General features: G+C 44.0%; 1 protein-coding gene across 3 annotated transcripts in view; it reads right to left on the reverse strand.

The window, feature by feature from the left end:
* Window positions 1–22,711, reverse strand: part of LOC127614283 (fibronectin type III domain-containing protein 3B-like) — a 75,872-nt gene that overhangs the window by 13,779 nt on the left and 39,382 nt on the right. For 2 of the 3 annotated variants that reach the window (XM_052085515.1, XM_052085517.1), the window contains 16 exons: window positions 18,540–18,616; window positions 16,221–16,452; window positions 15,965–16,133; window positions 15,687–15,811; window positions 7,264–7,322; window positions 6,241–6,392; window positions 5,712–5,771; window positions 5,470–5,614; window positions 4,701–4,754; window positions 4,494–4,618; window positions 3,849–4,023; window positions 3,658–3,744; window positions 2,168–2,303; window positions 1,993–2,064; window positions 1,721–1,839; window positions 1,263–1,368 (listed from right to left, as the gene is read on the reverse strand). In XM_052085515.1, coding sequence (XP_051941475.1) covers window positions 1,263–1,368; window positions 1,721–1,839; window positions 1,993–2,064; window positions 2,168–2,303; window positions 3,658–3,744; window positions 3,849–4,023; window positions 4,494–4,618; window positions 4,701–4,754; window positions 5,470–5,614; window positions 5,712–5,771; window positions 6,241–6,392; window positions 7,264–7,322; window positions 15,687–15,811; window positions 15,965–16,133; window positions 16,221–16,452; window positions 18,540–18,616 — 1,893 coding nt within the window. The remainder of the gene's footprint in view (window positions 1–1,262; window positions 1,369–1,720; window positions 1,840–1,992; window positions 2,065–2,167; window positions 2,304–3,657; window positions 3,745–3,848; window positions 4,024–4,493; window positions 4,619–4,700; window positions 4,755–5,469; window positions 5,615–5,711; window positions 5,772–6,240; window positions 6,393–7,263; window positions 7,323–15,686; window positions 15,812–15,964; window positions 16,134–16,220; window positions 16,453–18,539; window positions 18,617–22,711) is intronic. The other variant, XM_052085516.1, reaches the window with a different exon arrangement.

Genomic DNA, 22,711 nt, shown 5'->3' on the forward strand with positions numbered 1-22,711 from the left:
TCTCCGGGTGCTCCGGTTTCCTCCCACATTCCAAAAACAAGCGTGGCAGGCTGATTGGACACTCTAAATTGTCCCGAGGTGTGAGTGTGAGTGCGAATGGTTGTTCGTTTCTGTGTGCCCTGCGATTGGCTAGCAACCGATTCAGGGTGTCCCCCGCCCACTGCCCGAAGACAGCTGGGATAGACTCCAGCACCCCCCGCGACCCTAGTGAGGATCAAGCGGCTCGGAAGGTGAATGAATGAATGTATGATTTTAATACTGTCCTGTTTGTTCTTCAGTGTCTGGCAGGAGTGGAGGGCGTTCCCTCCAGAGTCCCCACCTGTCACTAATCATCCTGCTTGGCCGCTGGTCTTTAAAAGTTCTGCCACCGCCGACAATTGGCTGTCAGATCGTTCAGCTTTCCTCATCACTCTTGTCTCCAAGTGTTTGTTTGTTCTAGATGTTCGACAATTTTTTTTTCCCCACGAATTGCTTCTCACCACATTTATGGGCTAAATATTTTTCATGTAAATAGTTTGGTTGTTTGTTCTCGTTTTGTATTTCTTGAGTATTGGATTTCTTTGCCCTTTCCAATTTTCTTCAGAGCTGTGAGGAAGCGTGACAAAAAAAACATTGCCAACAATAATCGTTTCAAATGCAAAAATAAGAACAAAAAAAAAACACTAGTTTCAACGCACGATTTGCTTTCACGATTTGAAAATGCTTGAATGTCAACATTTGGTGACTCTCAGTTGTGTCAAATTGCCTGCTTGAGGCCACACCCCCAGACTTTGCTCCGACTTGACTACCCTCAAACTGGCAGGACTTGGCCGACCCCGCAACGTCGAAGCACCGAGGCCGCTAAAACGAGTCCAGAAGTCTACCGCAGGTCAACAATCACTCGTAGACGCTTAATTGCGGCAATCTGCTCCAACTCGGCCTGTCTTATTAAAACCAGGCTAAAAGGAGATCTTCGCGAGCGTTCAATTCTCGGAAAATAGCGCTCGCCGAGACGCAGCGGGGGCTCCCGACCCGAGCGAGCCGGATGTGAATGGGTTTTTTTTTCATTTTTTTTTTTTTTAATGGAGTCTCGATTAAGCAACAAGCATGCTTTGACCGAGGGGTCCATTAGGGCGGGCTGGAAAAACAGGCAGCCAGAGGGTGATTAAGCTACCCTGCAGCAATCAATCACAAATAGTGAAGCCTCTAAACAGTGTGTGTGTGTGCGAGCATGTGTGTGTGTGTGTGTGTGTGTGTGTGTGTGCGTGCGTGCGTGTACTCACCCCATTCTAACTGGACCTCCTTGTGCTTGGCTTTACCCACAATCTTCGGCGGCTGGCAGGGCCCGGGTGGAACGCTTAACGTGCGCACCGGAATGCCAACAGTGCACTTGAGCAGGAAAGGAGGAAAAAAAAAAAATTCATAAATGAATAAAAATGAAATAAAAAATTCATAAATGAAAAAAAAAATGTCATAGTAGTTCAATGGTCCAATTACAGTCCACTAGCGTAATGCTAACACATAATGCCAAACCCTATAGACAGGCTAACAAAAGTAGCATTGGTGCCGCAGTAGTTTCAAAGCTGAAAAAAAAAAATGTATTCTATTTAAACACAAACGGTGCAGCAACACAGATGTTATAAAATGACTCCTGGGCAGATTTATGATGTGATTTATCGTCTATTTTCGGAAGCGCTCATCTTCACCATAACCAACAAGAATAGTCGAAAGAAGAGCCTACCTGACTGTGCCCCCCGGTGGTGATGCTGCAGACGCGCAGGCGGTACATGCTGCCCGGGGCCAGGCGCTCGCACACGCACTCTGTGGCCGGTCCGCTGTACGCCACCTCCCATTGATCGGCTGCACGCACACACACACACACACACACACACACACACAATTTATAACTGAAACATCTTTGCACAGTCAAGTTCTTATCAAGACTTTTGGGGAATAGCATCCAACCAAGGACTTAAAAGTACAACATGAGCTCCTAAAAGCGACCACTTGTACCTTCTGAGCATCCCTCGCTAATCTCCAACAAATACGTGAGCGCTTCAGAGCCGCCGTTGTCCTGCGGGGGATCTGTCAAGAACGAGAGCAGAGAGACAAAAACGACTCAAAGGACAATGTCATTTAGCAGCGAGCCGTTTTTTTGTTGGGTTTTTTTTGGTGCAAGAGGCCTCACCCCATGTGACGCTGAGGGCGTAAGGCGTCGACGCCACGACGCACGGCGTGGACGGCGGCCCCGGCTTGTCGGGATTGGTGGTGCACACCAGCACCTCGCTGGGACTGCTCTTGCCCTCCACGTTCGACGCAATCAGCTGCGGGCGGCCGAGGGAGAAACAAAAATGTTGAAAAAAAAAACACAAAACAGGAAAAGATGATGTGTCAGGTGAGAGAGGAGACGCACGTTTATGTAATTTCCATGTATGAGGAAGTAAATGGGGCTTTTATATGCGCTGGGGCTCGGTAGAGACAAAAATTTGCAGATCGAGAAATATCATTTTGGCAGGCACACAAAAAAAAAGAACAGATTTTGTTCAAACCTGTGAAAACATCCCAGGGACTTCAAAAACAAATGCCAAGGTACGCAAAAAATATCAACTGGACTAGCAGAAAAAGCTTTTTTGGGGGGCGGGAGATGAAAAATGTCAATTTCGGTTTTTAGTTTCAACATGTATATTGACAATAAATGAGCGACAACGCTTGCGAAACCGCAAATAAAACGAATATGCTTGAATGGTAAAAATATTTTGTTTCTGCCTTTTCCGAGTCAAAATACAAAATTTAGTTCATTGAATCGACAAAAAAAATAAATAAAAATAAGCCAAATTGTGTCAATAATTAATATGACAAAACAAAACGCATTCCCACAAATCAAAATATACAATTCAGCAAAAACAAAGGTTTTTTTTGTGAAAATGAAAAGTGTCGCTAAAATAAATGTGTATTTAGCTTCCGAGCACCAGGCTAAATTTCAACAAATTCAGTTTTGCCCTCAAAAAAGGTCAAGTCAAGCAGTGACAAATTCAACGTATTTGAAAGCACTTCTGAGCTGACAATAAATGAGCGACAACGCTTGCGAAACCCCGAAACCGCAAATAAAACGAATACGCTTGAATGGTAAAAAATATATTTTTTTGCCTTTTCCGAGTCAAAATACAAAATTTTGTTCATTGAATCGACAAAAAAAAAAAAGAAGCCAAATTGTGTCAATATTTAATATGACAAAACAAAATGCATTCCCACAAATCAAAATATACAATTCAGCAAAAACAAAGGCTTTTTTTGTGAAAATGAAAAGTGTCGCTAAAAAAAATGCGTTTTAGGTTCCGAGCATCAAGCCAAGTTTCAACAAATTCAGTTTTGCCCTCAAAAGGTCAAATCAAGCAGTGACAAATTCAACGTATTTGAAAGCACTTCTGAGCATATTTTCAAACAAATTTGAAACGCATTGGCAAATACACCAAAACGGACTCATCAATACATTCGAAGGTACTCGCAAATACGTTCGACATACATTTGAGAACGCGTTCCACTCCAAAAATGCGAACTCGCCTACTTTTGCGTTGAAAGCACTTGTCAAGTGCAGTAGCCTGGCCAGGAGTGCCCAACATGTCGCGTTTGACAAATTATGACAAATTTTTGCAGTGTCTCCGTGTGAAAGCCACTCACCCTGAATTTATACTGCGTGCTCCTCTTCAGGCCTTGTACAGTACAGGTCAAGTTTTCTCCAGTGTACTTCGGGTGAAACTCCGCTCCCTGGGAGAGGTTTCATTTGGGGCGCGCGGGGTGAGCACACACACACACACAAACACTTTTTGAACGCGTGTCGGCGATAAAAACAAAATAGCAAAGCCACTCACGCTGTTGTCCTCCTGGATCTCCAGGGTGTATTTCAGCTGCTCCTCGCCGGGGCTGCCCTCGGGCCGCCCCCACTCCAGGGTGACCCAGGATACGCCGGCCCTCACCAGACGCGGCGCCAGAGGCAGCGCGGGCAGCGTGCCCATGGTGTAGAAGACCGCCTCGGAGCTGAAGCCGCTGCAAAACGAAAAAAAAAAGTTGTATTACTATTTATTCTTATTTAATAATAATATTTATTATTAATGTATTATTATTTATTTATTCTCCTTTCTTCTTTCTACATACATTCTTGCTGCTGGAGGCTGTAAATTTCCCCAGTGTGGGACGAATAAAGGATATCTTATCTTATCTTATCTTATCTTATCATTGAATATGTTTCTGGGGAAACCAAAACGTGAGGTCCGCACCCTGAGAAATATTTTATTGCAATAAAACAAATGCGCTCTCTGTCTAGCAATTGTCAATCCATTCATGATCAAAATGTCCAATTCTGCAATTATTATTATTTTTTTTCTCTTATAAAGGCGTACAAATCAAATATTGGGGTACCACGTGGGGGAAAAAAACTTTTAAAAAAAATAAAAAAAATTATTCCACCAGCATGTAATTTTTGGGGGGGGGGGGTCGGTGGGGGGGGGCGTGGTTACCTTGTGCCGATGTCGCTGTGCGCCGCCACCCTGAAGGTGTAAGCGCAGGCGGGGAACAGCCGCGTCAGCTTACAGTGTCGCTGGCTCCCGAAGTAACATTCCCGGAACACGCTGTTTTTCTTCCCCTGTACAAAAAAACGGGCTCACAATTAATTCACGATCATCGTTAAGAAAAAAAATAAAAAATTCACGGATGTTTTCTCTCACCTCGTCCCACTCAAGCAGGTAGTTTGTGATTTTGGATCCGTTGTCGCCTGGCGGCTGATGGCGGCCACACAACAAATGGAGGAAACACAAGCTCAAGTTTTGTCATGTGACTCGGCAGCGACCGTCCAATGAAAAGCCGACCGGCCGCCATTCGATGAAGACAAATTCATTTTTTCGGATTAAAAAAAAAAATCACAAAATTGCCTACAAGCCTTTTGTTCTGATATTCCATGTCATCAATTTTTTATTTTTATTTTTTTTTGTTCAAGTCCCCTATAACAACATCAAGTTTAGTCAAAATAACTTTGCAGTTTCGTTAAAATGAATGTTTTGGTAAAAAAAAAAAAAAATCAAATTTAGTTCAAACTCGTTTCTCATATTTTTATGAAAGAAATTTATTGTCAAATTAAATGTTAACATTCTTTTTTTCGAACGGACCCGTGTTGTCCTTGGGGGGCCAACTCGTACCCCACCGTTTTTTTTTCTTCTTTAAAACATTCCTCAACAGAACAAAAAGGCATCCGCGTTTGCCCGGTCGTCTTGCTTCCTCCCTCCTCCTCCACCAGGCATAACTGCTCACCCCTCCCCTCTCTGCTCGTCGAGAATCTCAGTAAATAAAAAAAAATAAATTTATAATAACAATTTTTATTTTTATTTTTTAAATAAAATATCGTCTTTGCATAAAAACGAGCCGAAGTTTAGCGACGGTTGCTTGTCACCGGACAGTCATGTGAGATTCACGGTGTGGAACGAGTTCGGGCATAAGTACCTTCCACTGTAAAGTGAGGGTGCTTTTGGTGCGGTGGGAAAGCCTGGGGGCGAGTGGGACGTCGGGAACGCTGACGCTGCAATGCGTGGTGAACGTGCACGCCTCGGAGCACGAGCCGCGCACCGAGTTGTATGTGGCGCACACCCTGCCGGCATAGGGGGGGGGTAGTGCACCAAGGTCACAAAGGTCCGCGCGAGTGACAAGATTTTGAGTTTCAAAAGTGAGGAGAGGAGAACACGTACCGTACGTGGTAGTCGGTCGCTGGCCTCAGATCTTTGAGATGATACTCGAGTTCTTCACCACTTTGGAACAGCAAAAAAAAAAATACAGATAACAATCACATTAATTGCTACAAATAATTCAATGCATTGCCAGTAAAAATGGCAAGTGGTTCAAACAGTCCCATTCAAACATAAAAATAAAAAATAAAAAATAAATTTTGCCTTTTCGTCCACAGAAACATTAACACATTAAGTTCAAATCCAATCTTCCCCGTGAACAATACTAAATATTTAATTTTAAACAAACAAACAAAAAGTCAATTTCTTTTCAGTCAAAAGACATTTGAAACAATTGTGCCCATTTTTTAAACAAAAATCTGAAGTTTCTTTTCCCACTGAAATCATCAAATGTTGAAAAAAAGAATATCGTTCATATGTTCTTTCATTATTTTCATGAAAAAGATAAAAAAACTATATATATATATATATATATATATATATATTTTTTTTTTTTAATAGTTATTTCATTTTTGCTTCTCTTGGTGTTTACCTGTAGATGAGGCGAAACTTCCCGTCCCGCCCTTTATCCGAGAGGGACAACTCGTAGGAGCACGACATGGGCATGCCGTTGCTGTGCCGGCTTGCCAGGCCTGCGGGGGGCGCCCAAGAGAGACGCACAGCTCGGGCCTGCAGATTGGACACCTACCAAAAAAAAATAAAAAAAGCGAAGTTGTGAATTCAACGCAGACCATTTGACTGCTTTACAAAAGCCCGCCCTTTGCGATTTGTTAAATTTAAGAATGACAGTAAAAACCAACAAAAATCGGCAGATGTTTTGGGGATGGAGTGTTTAAAACATTGTCTTATGTTGTAATATGTACAAAGATTAAAAAAATAAAATAAAATAAACTCATCAGATTTTATAAAGCGATAATAACGGCTGTTTAATCGCTCAGCTGATTCATCGGTGTGGCCATAGAAGACGGCAGAATTTTTGATTTGCCGAAGGTGGAAAATTCCATTTTGCCTTCAATTTAATGAATCAGAGAATTCCTTTTTTTTTTTTTTGGTCTGTTTTTCAGAGCTCAACATTTTTGAGGACATGCAGAAATAAACCTTTGCGTTCCCTGTAGAAGTTCATTGCTTTCATGAACGCAAAACTATAGGGTATTTTTTTTTTATCTTAATTCTTACAGGTGAAAAAATATATATGCAGTGTTAGCTTCACTTGACATGTCAAAGGGGCTTTGTGGTATTTTTCCTGCTGCAGTAGAGCTCAACTTGCACACTCTTGTACTTTGGGAAAGCGGATGCTGCCCTCGTGTGGCCCTTTACAGTACTGCTGCCGTTTCTTTTGCGACCTCAGGGGTTTTTAAAAAGAAGCCAACTCTGTCGTCGCAACCCCCCCCCCCCTCCCCCCTCCCGGCATCTGATATTCATGTTAGCTACCGAGACAGAACGGAAACATGGAAAAATGGACCACCAATGAAAAGCACGAGACAAGGACCTGGTATGTGTGTGTGTGTGTGTGTGTGTGTATGCAAAGGAAAGGGGAAAAGGTGTGCGCACCAACCTGTGGTTTGTCGATTGTCGACAACATGTCTTGAACACGTTTGGTCTCTGAGTCATGATCTGGAGAAGGAAAAAAACATTAATAACGTTGACAAAGTTACGACCAGATATTTGTGCTTTTTAAAATTTTTTTTTTAACAATTTGGAACTGTTAATTCAGATTTTTAGATCCCATAAATTAACCAAAAATCGTTTTAAAAAAGCTCTGTTTAAAAAAAAACAAGCTGCAGTTTTTTTGTTGTTGTGAAAAGTAAGCAACGTATATAAAATAATAGAATAGAATATTAGAATATCATATGATATTAAAAATATGCAGTCATTCGTGAAAATGCCTCATGTAAAAAAAGGTCACAAAGTAAATCCGTCGGCCATGAGAAAAATGCATTGGTGATACAATAAATGTTCAATGACTGAAAGGTTATATTTAGTTATTTAAGATTTCAGGTTTTCATTTTTCAATCCAAAGCTGATTTTTGTTTGAGCTAACTCAAAAAAACAAGTTTGAAACTGTCAAATGATTATAAGGATTTCATTTTTTTTAACAATTATTTTTGCATTTTAATCAAGAGGAAATATTAGTAACTAATTTCATTTTATTTGTTCTTTATACATGTGCCGACCGAAGATAATACTTGCAGGTATATATTTTTTATCTTCTGCAAAGAATAACTGATATTACAGCTGTACTGAGAAGCCAAGGGAGGAGCTTGTTGGCATTGGGGTGGAGGCATTTCGGATGCATTTGCAGAAGTACGTGTGCACACGCGTGCACACGCGTGCATGTATGCGTAACACACTGGGGGGAACCCCGGCACGCCCCCCCCCCCCCCCCAGCAATCATCACTCTCCCTACGGGCTCCCCCAAGTTGAAGTTTTTTCCGCCTGCTTTCTCCATCGGGGTTGAACCGACTGTAAATCACAATGTGCGTGCGTGTGTTTGTTTGCGGAGGAGCCCCGGGCGACACGTATGAGTCATGGCAACCGTGATGTCATGGAAGCACAACCTCAGCTTGAACTCCCCCGTGTGCTTTGTGTGTGTGCGTTCTAAGTCAGAAGTTACAGCCGAGCTACTGTATGCATTTGACCTGTTGAACTCTCCACGTACATACACACACGCACACATACACAGTCGACCATTTTGTTAACACAAAATAGGGTCTTTCGGTTTGATGCAGATGATTCAGGTGTGCAAGGTTCAAGGACAAGATGAAAATTGCTGACCAACATATAGTCTTTATAACCAGAGCCAATATCGACTGGACAATTAATCAGTTGTCAATATACCACCAACGACAGGCCCTCCAGACATCAACATAATTTTAAACTCATTTTACAACAATATGCTTACAAATAAGCAGAGGTGGGGGGGGGGGGGGGGGGGGGGGGGAACGATACACACGAGGCAAAGACTTTCCTCTAATGAACTACGCCGAAGGTAAGCTCCGCCCCCTACATGCTGAGATACTTCCACAATAGCTTTGGTGCCATCTTCTGGCCTCTCAAGGCATTACAGGAAATACAAAAAAAATGGAAAATGACCAAAGGGTAGGTTGCATGAATAAAACGGAATTCGAGGTCATATTGAGTCGAACACGGATGACATATCGATTAAAAACAATCGATAGAGCTCTTGCTTTCATCTGCTCAACTTCCAATCGAGACGCAGTGGTTGAAAGAAAAACACAAACTTGTTGAGTGCCCTGACTTGTGGTGGATGAGGCCAGCTGCTAAACTCTTTCGTGTGGGGAACAACCGCAAGGAGCACCACCACACACACGCACGCACACACACACATCCACGCACGCACACACACACGTGTTTATGTGCTGCCCACACTTCCTCTTGTGTCTCTGACCTCACATCCTGTCTGAGTGTAAGACGATAAGCGAGGACAGACGTTGGCAGTCGGAAAATGGGAAAAAGATGAAGGATTTGGGAACTAGGGAAGAGGGGGAGAAAATATATATAAAAAAGCTCAGGGGAAGTGTGGGCCAGACGAGACGGAAAAGAGCGACTTAGCATCAAAGGAGACAGGATGTGGATGACATTGGCGGCGGGAATTGGGTAACTCCACGTGCTCCGGTGAAAACAGATTTTTAAATTTGTTTTTTTAAAGCATCAGTGGAGTGGAACGCGATTGAACGGATGAGGGATAGAACGCACAGACAAAAATGTGCAGTCAACTCAAAAAGGTCCTTTTGAAAGTCGCCGTTATCAGTTTTTAACTTTCAGAGGTGACCGCAATTCCCCAAAGGGCCAATAGAGGGCACTGTGGTGTCATCAACAGACATTGGTCGCATTCTACTGAGTTGCGTTGCTGTTGTCAGAGATAGTTAAGAGTAGACTAGAGCAGGCGAAAACTACAGATTTGTAGACAGACTAACAATTGCATGGACATACGTGGCGGCCATGTTAGTAGGGGCGACCATCACGTCATGGGTCATGGATAGCATGGACATTAGCTTAGCATCGCCGCAGCTACCTTTTCATGTCGATGGCCTCAGGTGCTAGTTGTGTAGGCTAACCAAGCTTTTTTGAAATAAAATAAAAACAGAGTTGCTATTATCCTCCACCTATAAGCGCCAACAAAGTAAGTTAAGAGTGAAATTCAAAACTTTTACCGTGATCATTTACTAAACTTTTCATCCAGTTTCCTGCTTTTTCAAAACTATTTATTTGCAATAGTTTTGTACGGTACCGGTCATTTTTAGAGCACAAAAAAAAGTACAAAACTACATAATTGGTTCTTTTTTTTTTGGCCAAAGACAAAAATATTTCCATCTTTGACATGTAAAGGAGTGAAGTACTTGACTACTTGCATACGAGTGCTCATATCGGAGATTTTGGGTGTAGTAATCCGATCCGTAAACCGATACAGTTTTGTTTTCGGTTGATATTGGACCGATATCCAATATCAATATCAGATCGGGACATACCAATGTTTTTATCCCGCGACGCTAGTGTGGATGAAGCGGTTCGGAAGATGAATGAATGAATGATATTTTTAAAGTGTGACTGTTTCATCCATAAATATCTCGTGTAGCAGTAGCATGTGATCGACTTCCTGCATCTTGACTCCTGCAAATATACTCGACCGGAAAAAAGAAACGGAAGGGGGGGGGGAGGGGTTGCCCCCCCAACAACAACAACAAAAAAAACAAAAACCTCCACACTTGGAAGTTGGACACACCATCTTGTCTGCGGCTGGCCTCGCACACTCTTAACTGTGTGTGTGTGTGTTAAAAAAAAAAAGAAGAAGAGGTCACATTCCTGCAGAATGACGGCCTGCGGCTCCGGCATGCGTTCTGTCTGCGACGGGACAGAAAAAGACCTTTAAGGCCTGGAGGGGGAGGGGAAGAAAAATGTGAAAAATGCAGCATAGCGCACACACACACACGAACACACACCACGTGGAAAGGAGTGCAATAGATTGTCATCTTTAGCAGTCTCTAATCAACGGCGAACAAAAGCACTCAGCTGAGAGGAAGAAGGGATGAGGAATGAGGTGTGAGCAGGAAAATAAAAACATGTCATTGCCTGCATTCGTGTGTTTCGGCAGCTGGCCTGCATGCACGCACGCAAAGACACACACGCACTTGCAACGCTCGTTGTCATGGTGAAGGTTTTTTTTTTTTTAAATTCCAAGACTTTCAAAAAATAATTACAAAAGTATAAAAAAAAATCACCTCACATAATTCCAAAACTCGGAAATGTAAAAATAAAATTTTACTGTCATCTTTTTTTCTTTGAATATTACAAATAATTTAGATAGATTATTTTTTTTATTTATATTATATTTGTATTTATATGATTGCTCGTGTCTGATTAGTTTTTCCCATTTTTCCCATTACATTTTGACTGAAATATTTTTATATTTTTAAGTTTTTTTTGTTTTACAATTGTTCTTAACAATCCTACAATTGTATTCTACCATATTATACTGTATATTTTATTCCAAAAACAAAAGTAATATTTGTAAAAGTTAAGACGTGACATAAATATTAGCATTACCGGGAATTGCAGCAACCAAAAAATATTCACCAAAAACATGACTGAACACTTCATAGAAAAATAAATAAATTCGGAAATAAAAATGTTTTTAAAAAGACGCTTGTTGCCGAAGTTTACCCTCGCACTCGACACAAAACAAAGAGCATTAAATGCCGTGCATTTAAAACAACCAGACGTGGCCTTGGGAACGCTGCCGCTGGCTTCATGCTAACATCTCATGGAAAACACCATTGACAGGCTAACATTTAGCATTGCTGTGGAATAACCCTCGATGCAACGGGCATTCGAACCCAAATGGCGGAACGAACCATGCAGGCGGATTATTTAACATTGACAAGCATATATTCTTGATCCTCTGCAAAAAAAAAATCCCGAATAATATTATGGGAGGGGCGGCCCGGTAGTCCGGTGGTTAGCACGTCGGCTTCACAGTGCAGAGGTACCGGGTTCGATTCCAGCTCCGGCCTCCCTGTGTGGAGTTTGCATTTTCTCCCCGGGCCTGCATGGGTTTTCTCCGGGTGCTCCGGTTTCCTCCCACATTCCAAAAACATGCGCGGCAGGCTGATTGAACACTCTAAATTGTCCCTAGGTGTGAGTGTGAGCGTTGATGGTTGTTCGTCTCTGTGTGCCCTGTGATTGGCTGGCAACCGGTTCAGGGTGTCCCCCCCCCCCGCCTACTGCACGGAGACAGCTGGGATAGGCTCCAGCACCCCCCCGCGACCCTAGTGAGGATCAAGCGGTTCGGAAGATGAATGAATGAATGAATGAATGAATATTATGGGAGTTTATTGAGCCAGACTCTTATTTGTGTGAGTATGACTCTATTGAAGTACCCCCCCTCCAATGGCTAAGTGGATCCTATTTGTCATCTTGAAGGAGCGAAATAAACAAAATGGTTTGACATAAGACCCCACAACCCCCCCCAAAAAAGGCAACGGGATTTCCTCACACTCATGCACACAGCTCAGCTGCAGCACACTTGACACAGAAGGGGTCACTTGCACGATGATTGGCAGGAACAGCCATCCTCAGATGACCTCGCACATGATGTCATCATTTTTTCCTCCATAATTCTTCATCTGGTCCGTATCATTTTTTCCTGCCCCCCTCTTGCGCATCGCCCTATTTGGAAGCCGTGGGAAGCGCGGAGAACTCAACCCAGGGGCGAGATTATCGCCATGGCGATGCACATCCAAACAAGGAAGGAGGAAGAATCGGTGAGGTGGGGGGGTCATCGGGCAAGGGGAGAGTTCGATGTTCATGAGTCATGCTTTGGTCAAAAGGTGAGTGCGGCTCATGAAGATGACATCACGGAAATAGAAGATTAACTTTTTTTCCGTCTTTTTCCTCAATGCGCCGGGTTCATTTTGCCGTAAAATGAACCAATCAGCTTCTGGAGCCGTTAATGTTGGCAAAACCTGGTTAAGATGTGTTCTTGGGCGTCGAATAAATTCAAAATCTGCATCAGCGACCCAAAACCAAGAAGGCTCGATTGTGATTTTTGCAAGCAGTGCAGTTCGACTCACCAAAGCGGAGTCGGGAACATCTGCTTTCGTGTCCGCTCGCGGTAACTTGGCGACGGTTTCTGCCAGAAGGCCGGGTTCTAGGAACCCGCGGCGGACAGTGCGGAAGCGAAGACAGGGAGGCGGGGGTGTAGGGGGAGCGGGCCCACATCTGTTTCTGCTTGGCTCGTTTCTGGGAGGCAAGGAGGGCGGGGCCTTCGCTAGAGATGGCTTTAAACAGGGGGCGGAGCAAGGCTGCCATGTTGGCACCGAGGCAACAGCCACGCATGGGCAGGGCCGGCAGGGCCATGGGGGGCAACTTTAATGCTCCTTCAAGGCCAGTTTGAGGTTTTATTTCCACAATACATTGTTTGAAATTCTAATTATTTCGGGTTTTTTTCCTTGCAGCATTTACAATAAATACATACAATTTAGCAAGTAACAAAATTGTATTTAAATTGAATTTAACCAATTCATAAATAAATAAATATGTTTCCCCTCATTTTATTCAACTTAAAAAAAAACAAAAAATAAAATAAGTAAAATGAATCATAAATGTCAAATTGCCATTGACAAAATATAAATGAAACATTAAATTAAAATTATTTTAAATGCATATGCAAAATGTTTCTGCTAATTGCTTATGTTATTTAATATTCATAATACAATATAATAATTATAGGTTAAGTTCAACTTTAAAAAAAAACAAAAAATAAAATAAGTAAAATTAATCATAATTGTCAAATTGCCATTGACAAAATATGAATTAAACATTAAATTAAAATTATTTTAAATGCATATGCAAAATGTTTGTGCTAATTGCTTATTTTATTTAATATTCATAATACAATATAATCATTATAGGTTAAGTTCAGATATTCTATTATGTACAATTTAAAAAAAAATTTAAATAATGACGTAAAATGTTGAAATGCTATCTAAAAGAGTCAATTCTAACAAACACTTCACATTTCATTGAACATAAACCAATTATTGTAACGAATATTTTTTTCCCCAATGCATTATAATTCACCCATTTTAGAAATAATAAATAATACGACAAATATTGCAGGACTCTCGATTATGCAAATGCTTGGTGGGCCGTACGATAAAATGGAGCGCGCGGCTGTTTGCGTGTGTGTACGTGTGTGTGCGTGCGTGTGCGTGCGTGTGTACATGTTTTTCCAAGCTTCAGAGATGTACTTTTTTTCTTCTTTTTTTTATGTCCCAGCTCCCCTTTCCTTGAAACGACTCGAACTCCCCCGTGCTCCGATTGTTTTCCAACAAGTTCACTTCCACAGTATTCAATGAGTATGTGTGCATGTGTGTGCCCGATCCCCACCACGTCCCTGGGACCCGGCCGGGCCGAGACAGCTGAGGACCCGCTAAAGACATCGCGTCGTCGACGTGTGAGCGTTCCCTCGACTCTCAAGCTGAGCTGTCAATCTCCCCCCCCCCCCCCCCTCTGCGCATATGTGTGCGTGTGTCTTCTTCGCTGGCAGACTAACACAACCTCATCTGGATTCACACACCGGCTGTATGCTGGCGTGAAGGTTTGAATGAAAGCTACTATTTAAAGGGCCAGTTGACTTAAGGAGCAGATAATGTCTCCCTTTTACTCCATTTGGTCAAATCATCCCTTTTTTTGGGAGGGGGGGGGGGTGACGAGGTCCTCCCGATGCCTGAAAACCTTTGCAAGCGTGTGTATCCTGTAACTACATACCCACACAAACGCATAGAAACCTACTTAGTAGCACTGCATGTTCGGTGTACCAACGCCTCTGTTTTTAGTGTGCTGTTGGCCTCTCACTCATATTGCCGCACACAACAAACAAAATGTGTTAGCCGATACCCGCCTGCCTCTCTATGGTTCGGTTCTTACCTGTCCGGCCACACCCAGTTTGATCAAATGATTCATTCAAATCAGAACTGTCCCCCTGCGTTTGTTCTGCTTGTCACCCCAGGGCTCTGTCTTGGGCACCCTACTCTTTATCAATGACATCTTTGGCTCTTGGTAATATGTTTTGTAAATTCAAAATGTGCTTCTTTCACAATTGTGAAGATTACACTCAGCTGTGGGGTTTCCCTAATTACGGTCACGGCCACTCTTCCTCCTTTCTACCAGACTGACTGCTTCTTTGAACTTCAACATTGGTTCTCATCCAACTATGGATGACTGAAGTCCACTCTGGCTGGTCACTACAAAAATGACAACTTCTCCAGAACCCCGCTGCCGGCATTATCAAGAGGACTTACAGATACTTTGTGTGTTTTATCCGATGACCCGTGTGTGTGTGTGTATATAAGTGATAACACAGAGCTGCCGTCTCTCCATGACACAAAGTTTCCTTCATCCGGCAAGACTGCACAGGTATGCACAAGCACCATCGGCCCACCACCCCTCCACCGACAAGGCGCCTATTGTGGCTGAGGGTAAAGCGATAGCACTCCAGGACGGCCTCAACTATGCGGCGAGCCAGACAACCCCCCCCCTGATTGCATCCCTGGGGGGGGGGGGGGGGGGGGGGATGCAATCAACTATTTTTGAAAGACAAAGTTCGTTTCATGTATTCAAAGGGCAGTTCGAGTTGAGTCACTCGGGCTATTTCTGCGTCACGTTACAAGTCGGTCACACACAAATGAGAGTCGGATGGTGGCAGGGGACTCCAAACCCGCATCACAAAAAGCCGCTTACAACAGTAAATTCAAAACAATTCCCCGAAAAAGAGGTTTCAGGCTGTTTCTTGACACTCCAATCTTAAGGTCACCAACAAATTAAACATCAATCAAAGAGAATTACATTTTGTGTCCTCGCAAAGAGGCTAATTTGTAATGTCTGTAAACAACACGCGAACCGATAACATATCACTTTTTTTCAGACCCTAAATGTGTACAAATGATTTTGTCCTACCTTGCGGGTGTGCCTCCGGTTCACCATTGCGTGGACTGCTGCGAAGCCGCCTCTCCGGTTTCTTGCTACCTGGACTGCCGCCGCCTGACCCCACTGACCCGAGTGATGGCGCGTGGGACTTGCTGCTATTTCAAAACATATGCAACATATATACAGTATAGTATATAAACAATCAGAATCTACTTTCAGGTAAGACTGCAGAAACTCATTCAAGTGTCAATCAAGTTGGAATGTCATACAAAGTAAGTATCATGTCAAAGCCAATACCGCACGGTCACCTGTAACCGTTGTGGGCCGGCCCCAGGCTGCCTTTATAAAGGCTGGAGGGCGGCGAGTTGAGCCGGTTCTGTCGCTCCAGTTGCCTCTGTTCCTTGATCTTCTTGGGCTGCGGCTTCCCGTACGTCTCCTCTCGGATAAAGTTGGAAATGCCGAACACCGGCATGATTTCTAGGGGCGGGAAGAGGGAGTTAGCGGCGCTGGCAAACTAGCAAAGGCACGTTTCTTATACGGCGTGCTGGCTCGGGACTTGGGTACCTGGGTCGCCGTACATGGGGGGGAGGTGGTGCTGGTAGTACTGGTGGTGGGTCAGCTCGCCGGGGCTGACGGGCGGGTAGAACGAGTGGGAGTTGGGGATGAAGTGGGGGTGGGCCAGGTAGGGGGGCAGGTGGTGCGTGGGCGACAACGCGGGGGAGTACGATGGGGGATAGCACTCCGGAGACTGAGGGGTCACCACCACCCGGCGGACCCCGGTGGTATCTTCCAGGACCTGCGGTGGGAAAACAAGGACGACTCCATTCAAACATCAGACAACAAATCTTTTTCGACAACATTGTACGGTACGTTTGGTTAGTTTTCCCGAATTTGTGCTAAGCTAACTGGCGGTCGGCAGAACATGAAGTCAAGTCGTAAAGACACGGGAATGGTGTCCCGCATCTTCGCCGCGGTTTGCGCTCTGCAATAAAACGGAAGGCGTTGTTTGGTTTTGAACGGATTTTGAAATAGTTTTCTCGCGCCTGCCGTGCAAGTCCCCGCTGCGTGTGTGCAAACTTTGGAATGGTTATTGTTCCGAACAATCACATTCATGCGTACACATCGCAGCTATTGAGGCACTTCCAACAGACCCTGCATTCCAGACCCGGAGCAAAACAAAACACCCCCTGCAAGTCATCTCAACAACACAACAACAATATCATCACACATGCATACACACACTGAACCCCCCCCCCCCAAACAAACACATTGAAACGGGAATACGACGGCGTGTGTCGGGCCCGACCAATATGGATTTTTTGAAGCCGATGCCGAGACAAAAATTGGGCAGAATTAAATTGTGATCACCGATTAATCAGCCATTCATTTGAAAAAAAATATATATCATGAACAAAACAACTTTTTTGTCCTTTAACACTTACTACAATAAAGGTACAAATTACAGGAAGTAGTTTTACCGTTTTATTCATTCATTCATTCGTTAGCACGTCGGCTTCACAGTGCAGAGGTACCGGGTTCGATTCCAGCTCCGGCCTCCCTGTGTGGAGTTTGCATGTTCTCCCCGGGCCTGCGTGGGTTTTCTCCGGGTGCTCCGGTTTCCTCCCACATTCCAAAAACATGCATGGCAGGCTGATTGAACACTCTAAATTGTCCCTAGGTGTGAGTGTGAGTGCGAATGGTTGTTCGTTTCTGTGTGCCCTGCGATTGGCTGGCAACCGATTCAGGGTGTCCCCCGCCTACTGCCCGGAGACGGCTGGGATAGGCTCCAGCACCCCCCCGCGACCCTAGTGAGGATCAAGCGGCTTGGAAGATGAATGAATGAATGAATAATCGGTCGGGCCCTAGTAAAATGGGTGAGAGAAAAAAACAAACGACAACAACAAGACCAACCCCTCTTTGTGGAACCACCCCATCCCCAGCACACACACACACACACACACACACGAACGCACTCACACGACCCCCTACTCTGGCTCAGTGTTTACACAGGTCAAAGTCCCAAAATGACTACATGGGGACCTGATGCAATATTTACTGCTAATCCAGCACACACAAATAGTTGAAAGGTATACACACACACACACTCACACACACACCATGACAACCCTTTTCCGTGGAAAAAAAAAAACAATCATCTGTCAATAACACCCTGTGTGCGTGCCTGTGTGCGTGTGTGTGTGTGTGTGTGTGTCCTATCAGGCCTGTTTATATAAGAGTGACAGTGTTTCCCGCTCACACTTGGCCCACCCACACACACCCACACAATCCAAGCCAATGACCTGGCTATCAGTGGCCGAAATGCAGACCACACGCTGTACTTAACTCACCCTCCCGGTACAGTATGCTTATGTAAATGGCGTTTTGTTTGTTGGTAATCGGACATCCTGTACATTCCTTGTCGCTAAGCAAACGGGGGTCTAACCTCCGTTGTGTTTATTATACAACGGCCGGAGGATTATCATATTAGAAGGTGGCTCGCCATTGCCTGGAGGTGGCATTTGCTAAGTCAAAGACTCCTTCATATCAAATAGTTTTGAAGGACGTGCTGAGGACGTGTTGTGCGACGCGAGTATTGCCACAGAAACGTAGCCAGCATGCCATTGGAATGGGGTGCCTCAAGGGTCCATGTTTAGCCCTGAGCATTTTCTGAATGACATCAGTGATTGAGAAGTGATACTGCAAATTCTTAGTGTTGAGCTTTTTGCGGATGATACCAAACTGTAGTCGTATTGATGACAGTGACAACCCCCCCTCACACACACACCTCCTCCAGACAGACCCCCCTATATATTCATGACAATATATGAAAGGAGACCACAAGAGGCAAGTGGAAACTTTGGAGTATAACGCTTGCAAACAAACCTGTGAGATATATCCTGGTGGCACATGGATGGGCGGGATGGAACCGTTGGGGGACATCATGGGGACCTCGGCAGGACCTGCAAAAGATGACAAACTCAATGACTCAATGAGCAAAGATTGACACTCGTTAGTCACTATTGACATGTTCTATTTTACTGAAACCCTGAAATCGTTCTGCTTTGTTGAATTGCCTGCTACCTTGCGGTTTGAAGTTGGAGATGATCCGCTTTAACGCGGTTCCAGCCAAACGTGTACTTGATCACACAAGCACTTGATTCCGGTCTTTTGCGGATAACATTAGCCAGCTAGCTTCTTCGTCCCCTCCGTTAATTACTCCCTGCAGCCCCTTCATGAGAACAATACGTTAACGATTATTGAATTAGACGTGGAACCGCCAGGTTTTGCTGGCGTAGTAGCCAGCCGACGCTCATTGCTAGCAAGCTGCTTTAGCTAAAGTAGAACCGATTTGGCCTCGACTTGCCGACGACTTGCACATAGCTGACGTAAGCGCGTCACCGAATGCATGTCCAGCCAAAGTGAATCTTTTCAGGACCACGTAGACAAACAAAACCAAAAAAACACCTAAAGGAAAAAATGACTTCACGACAAACAGTTTTCATCGTATTGTTCTAACGCCCATTTGTATGTCACACAATGATGTCCTTATTACTTCCAAGTCGATTTACAGATTCATGTGGAGTCTGCAATGTCCAAAAAGTTAAAAGCGCTGCCTGTGTTTTAGAATCATGTGAGCAACAAAAACAGTGCAAGGATTTAATAGAAGGAACAGATTTAAAACTATGTCGACTTTTCCGTCTTTGCCTGAATACACGGACCATCTCCTCCTCCATCTTCTGCGAGATGGAGGATCCGGGGCTGCTAAAGTCATTGAGGAAGCTGCCGGGAACGCAGGAGGGAATAAATCACAATGGGAACGCAGACACCGAAAACACCCTAAATTTGGTGGGGGGTTTTGTTGTAATTTTTATTAAAGCAATGAACGTGAGAGGGTCCTGGATAGGTAGGAAAGAAATGACACGCAGTCGTCTGTTTACGATGGTACGACGCACACTATCGAAAGAATATGTGGCCATGTTGCACAAGTGCCGGATAACGGCACGGTCCAATTTATCAGAAAATACAGATTCAGGGTAGTGAGCCACCTACTTACAGGGATGTCTGCCTGTGATAGGACTAAAATCTTTCCGTATGCTTGAAGAGGATTCCTTTTCATCAAATTAGCATGACTTGCTAATCGACTTCCTATAAAGTCTGACGATTCCCATTCCATCCCGCATTTTTTTTGGAGTCTTTCCAGAATTCAGAGAAAATTTTGCTGAAGCCTTCTGGAAATTCAGCTGGAACTTGTACCAAATACTTTCCCGACATTTACCAATCCATCGAAAAAATTCTGCAAATGTCTCCAAAACTTTATGCGAATACAGCAAAACCTTGACATAAGTTTATGGAAAATGTCTGCAAATTTGCCAAAAGCTTTCCGCAAATTTACCCCCGACGCTTCTGCAAAATTACCAAAAACTTTCCACAAATTGACCAAAAACTAATTTCCAGAAAAAAACCTTCAGAAAATTGACCGACATGTTTTTTTCAGGAATGTACAAAAAAAGAAATTCCAGAAATTGACATAAGTTTCTCCACCACGTTGCAAGTTCAGTTGCACACATAGAACATAGCAGATAAGACAAGAGAAGTGCAACTTTGTGGCCATATTTTACACACTGGTGATATTTAATTTGACTCCAATCAAATCTTGTGCATGTCATTTTTTTTTTTTCGTCCACAGTTTATCAATAAGGTGTCGTCAAATGCACTTTGAACATAGACAGTAAGAGTCGTTAAGGTTTCAAATACGATACATTTGGGCTGAACGATTTAGAAAAAAAAATCATGAAATCATGTTCCCCCCTCCCCTCAATATTGTGATTGTGATATAATATGCCATTTTTTTCAAGATCAGATTCCCATGTTTATTGATTTACACATGCTATTAATCTCTATTTCCATAATCAATACACGATACGGCCCAACATTTTGATACAAATGTCTTCTCGAGCCACTTTATAATAAACGTTCCTGCGGAAGGCTGGTAAGGTGGGCCTTCGGCCCACAAAAGTGTTGTTGCTTGGTTCAACTTTTTGTTCATCTTCATTGCTTATCGCGAAAATAAAGAGATGTTTAGCTCTACTAAATAACTAACAATTTCATTGCAATGCTTGTGGGTAGACAACATTTTTTCGCTAAGATGCCCGCGCGATCGTAGTGAGCCACTGCCTGAGCGGCGCAGTGGCGGCGCGCAGTGGCGCGGTGAATTAGGTACGTTTTGAAAAGACGGAAGGACAGACCGCGTGCGGGACGACGCGCAATATATATATAGATTAACAACATAAACATAGATGTAGGAAAAAAAAAATTTTCCCTCAAAAGCCTTTGTGATGTGAAAAAATCCGATTTGACCTAGATTCATTGTTCAGCCTCAATATACATTTTCTTAATTGCTTTCTTAAATAAAAGTGGTCTGGGGAAAGAGGACATGTGAATCGCAGGTTGACCACAATTCTGCACCGCTGTTTGAAATTTTACCTTAGAGTTAGTCAGATTTCACCTGACTAACTCAGCACGGCGCACTTTCAACGTCTGTCACGGTTCCGCCAGTCAGAAATTACCTGCCTGCCCTTCCAGCCATTAGTCACATCCTTCCAAAATTACTCACTTCATCCTCCATTTCTTCATTTCTTTCATCCCCAAATGATTCCCCTCTTTCCTTCCCCACCTCGCCTCACTTCCAGTCAGGTTGAACACACACACACGCACACACACACACACACACACACACACACATAGGGGTAGAGTGTATGTAATAAGTGTGTCAGTGTGGTGAGAAGGTCACAGGTAGCCCGCAGACAGAGCTCCTTCAGTCCCGTCTACTTGCGAGCCGCCGCGACGGGTGTGATAGAATCCACATTCAGGAGAAGCTCACACACAGTGGCCCACCCCCAACCCCCCTCTACCCGCCCCCCCTCAAAAAAATCCTCTCCCGACGATAGCCTTGCTCTCTTTGGTTGGCACACAGCAGCATTTCTTGACACATTCACGTTCTCGTACACACGCATTCCCATCCATGGCCCCCTGGACTGGACCCAACAGACCCGACAACCCCCCCGGAAAATACAAGACGCTCTTTGTGAGCTGTCCTTCACGTACACACACAGCTGTAAACCACATGCCTGCCATTTCGGAAAGCTGCGCATAATTAACTGATTGTACGGATTTGTGCGTGTGTGTGTGTGTGTGCGTGTATGCGTGTGTGTGTGTGTGTGAGTGAACGGGTGCGTGTGTACATTCAAATGGTTGGCGCGATGTGACCGATGCTAACATGATGTCACAACTTCCGGTGCCTAATCGGAATGCAATTCTGCACAATTCGACAGGCAAGGTATCGAATGTTCGGAAGTTCGAATGTCGGTCGGAAGGCCTGTTAAGAGGATCCATCCGCGACCCATCCACGTTTGTCAATCGGCGACCCATCCAACACCCTTCCCATTTAGCCATATTTCCAGCAGCAACACATCCAAATAGCTAACCTTCCACCAGTGAGACGTGCCTCAACCGCCCATTCAACCAGATTTCTTTCCATCATAGGACCTATCCACTCGCTAATATGTCCAGCAAATTGTTCACGCTACACATGCTAACACGACGCCGACGCGGTGAGAAGGCCGACTTCAAAATAAAATCTTTCCAAAAAACGGCAATATGCGGACATGGGAGCTTCAAAAGCAATTTAAAACAAATTACTCTGACATGGCGGAACCCGGCGTGTGTTGTCAGCATTAGCGGCTAGTGGCTAGCAGCTAGCCGCTGACCCATTGTCGGCTGGCAAGAGCCCGATGACTTTTCAAAGGCAGTTAAATCGGCGAAAATGGCTCTGCACACTTTGATGCCGACAGTCTGACACGGTTGCAGATCCCACTGATCAATTTGAACAAACTAGGCTCACTCAAGTGTGCCATTTTAGCCGGAAAATATACGACTTGATGTCACCTTGTATCACAGCCCAAAATCTCACTAATCATCCTAGAGAAGAAAATACAGTTTGCTGCTTTGCAGTTCAAATTAAGGGAGAGAGAAAAAAAAGTTGATGACGTAAAACT

This window comes from Hippocampus zosterae, chromosome 14, assembly GCF_025434085.1.
Source record: "Hippocampus zosterae strain Florida chromosome 14, ASM2543408v3, whole genome shotgun sequence".
Lineage (NCBI taxonomy): Eukaryota > Metazoa > Chordata > Actinopteri > Syngnathiformes > Syngnathidae > Hippocampus > Hippocampus zosterae.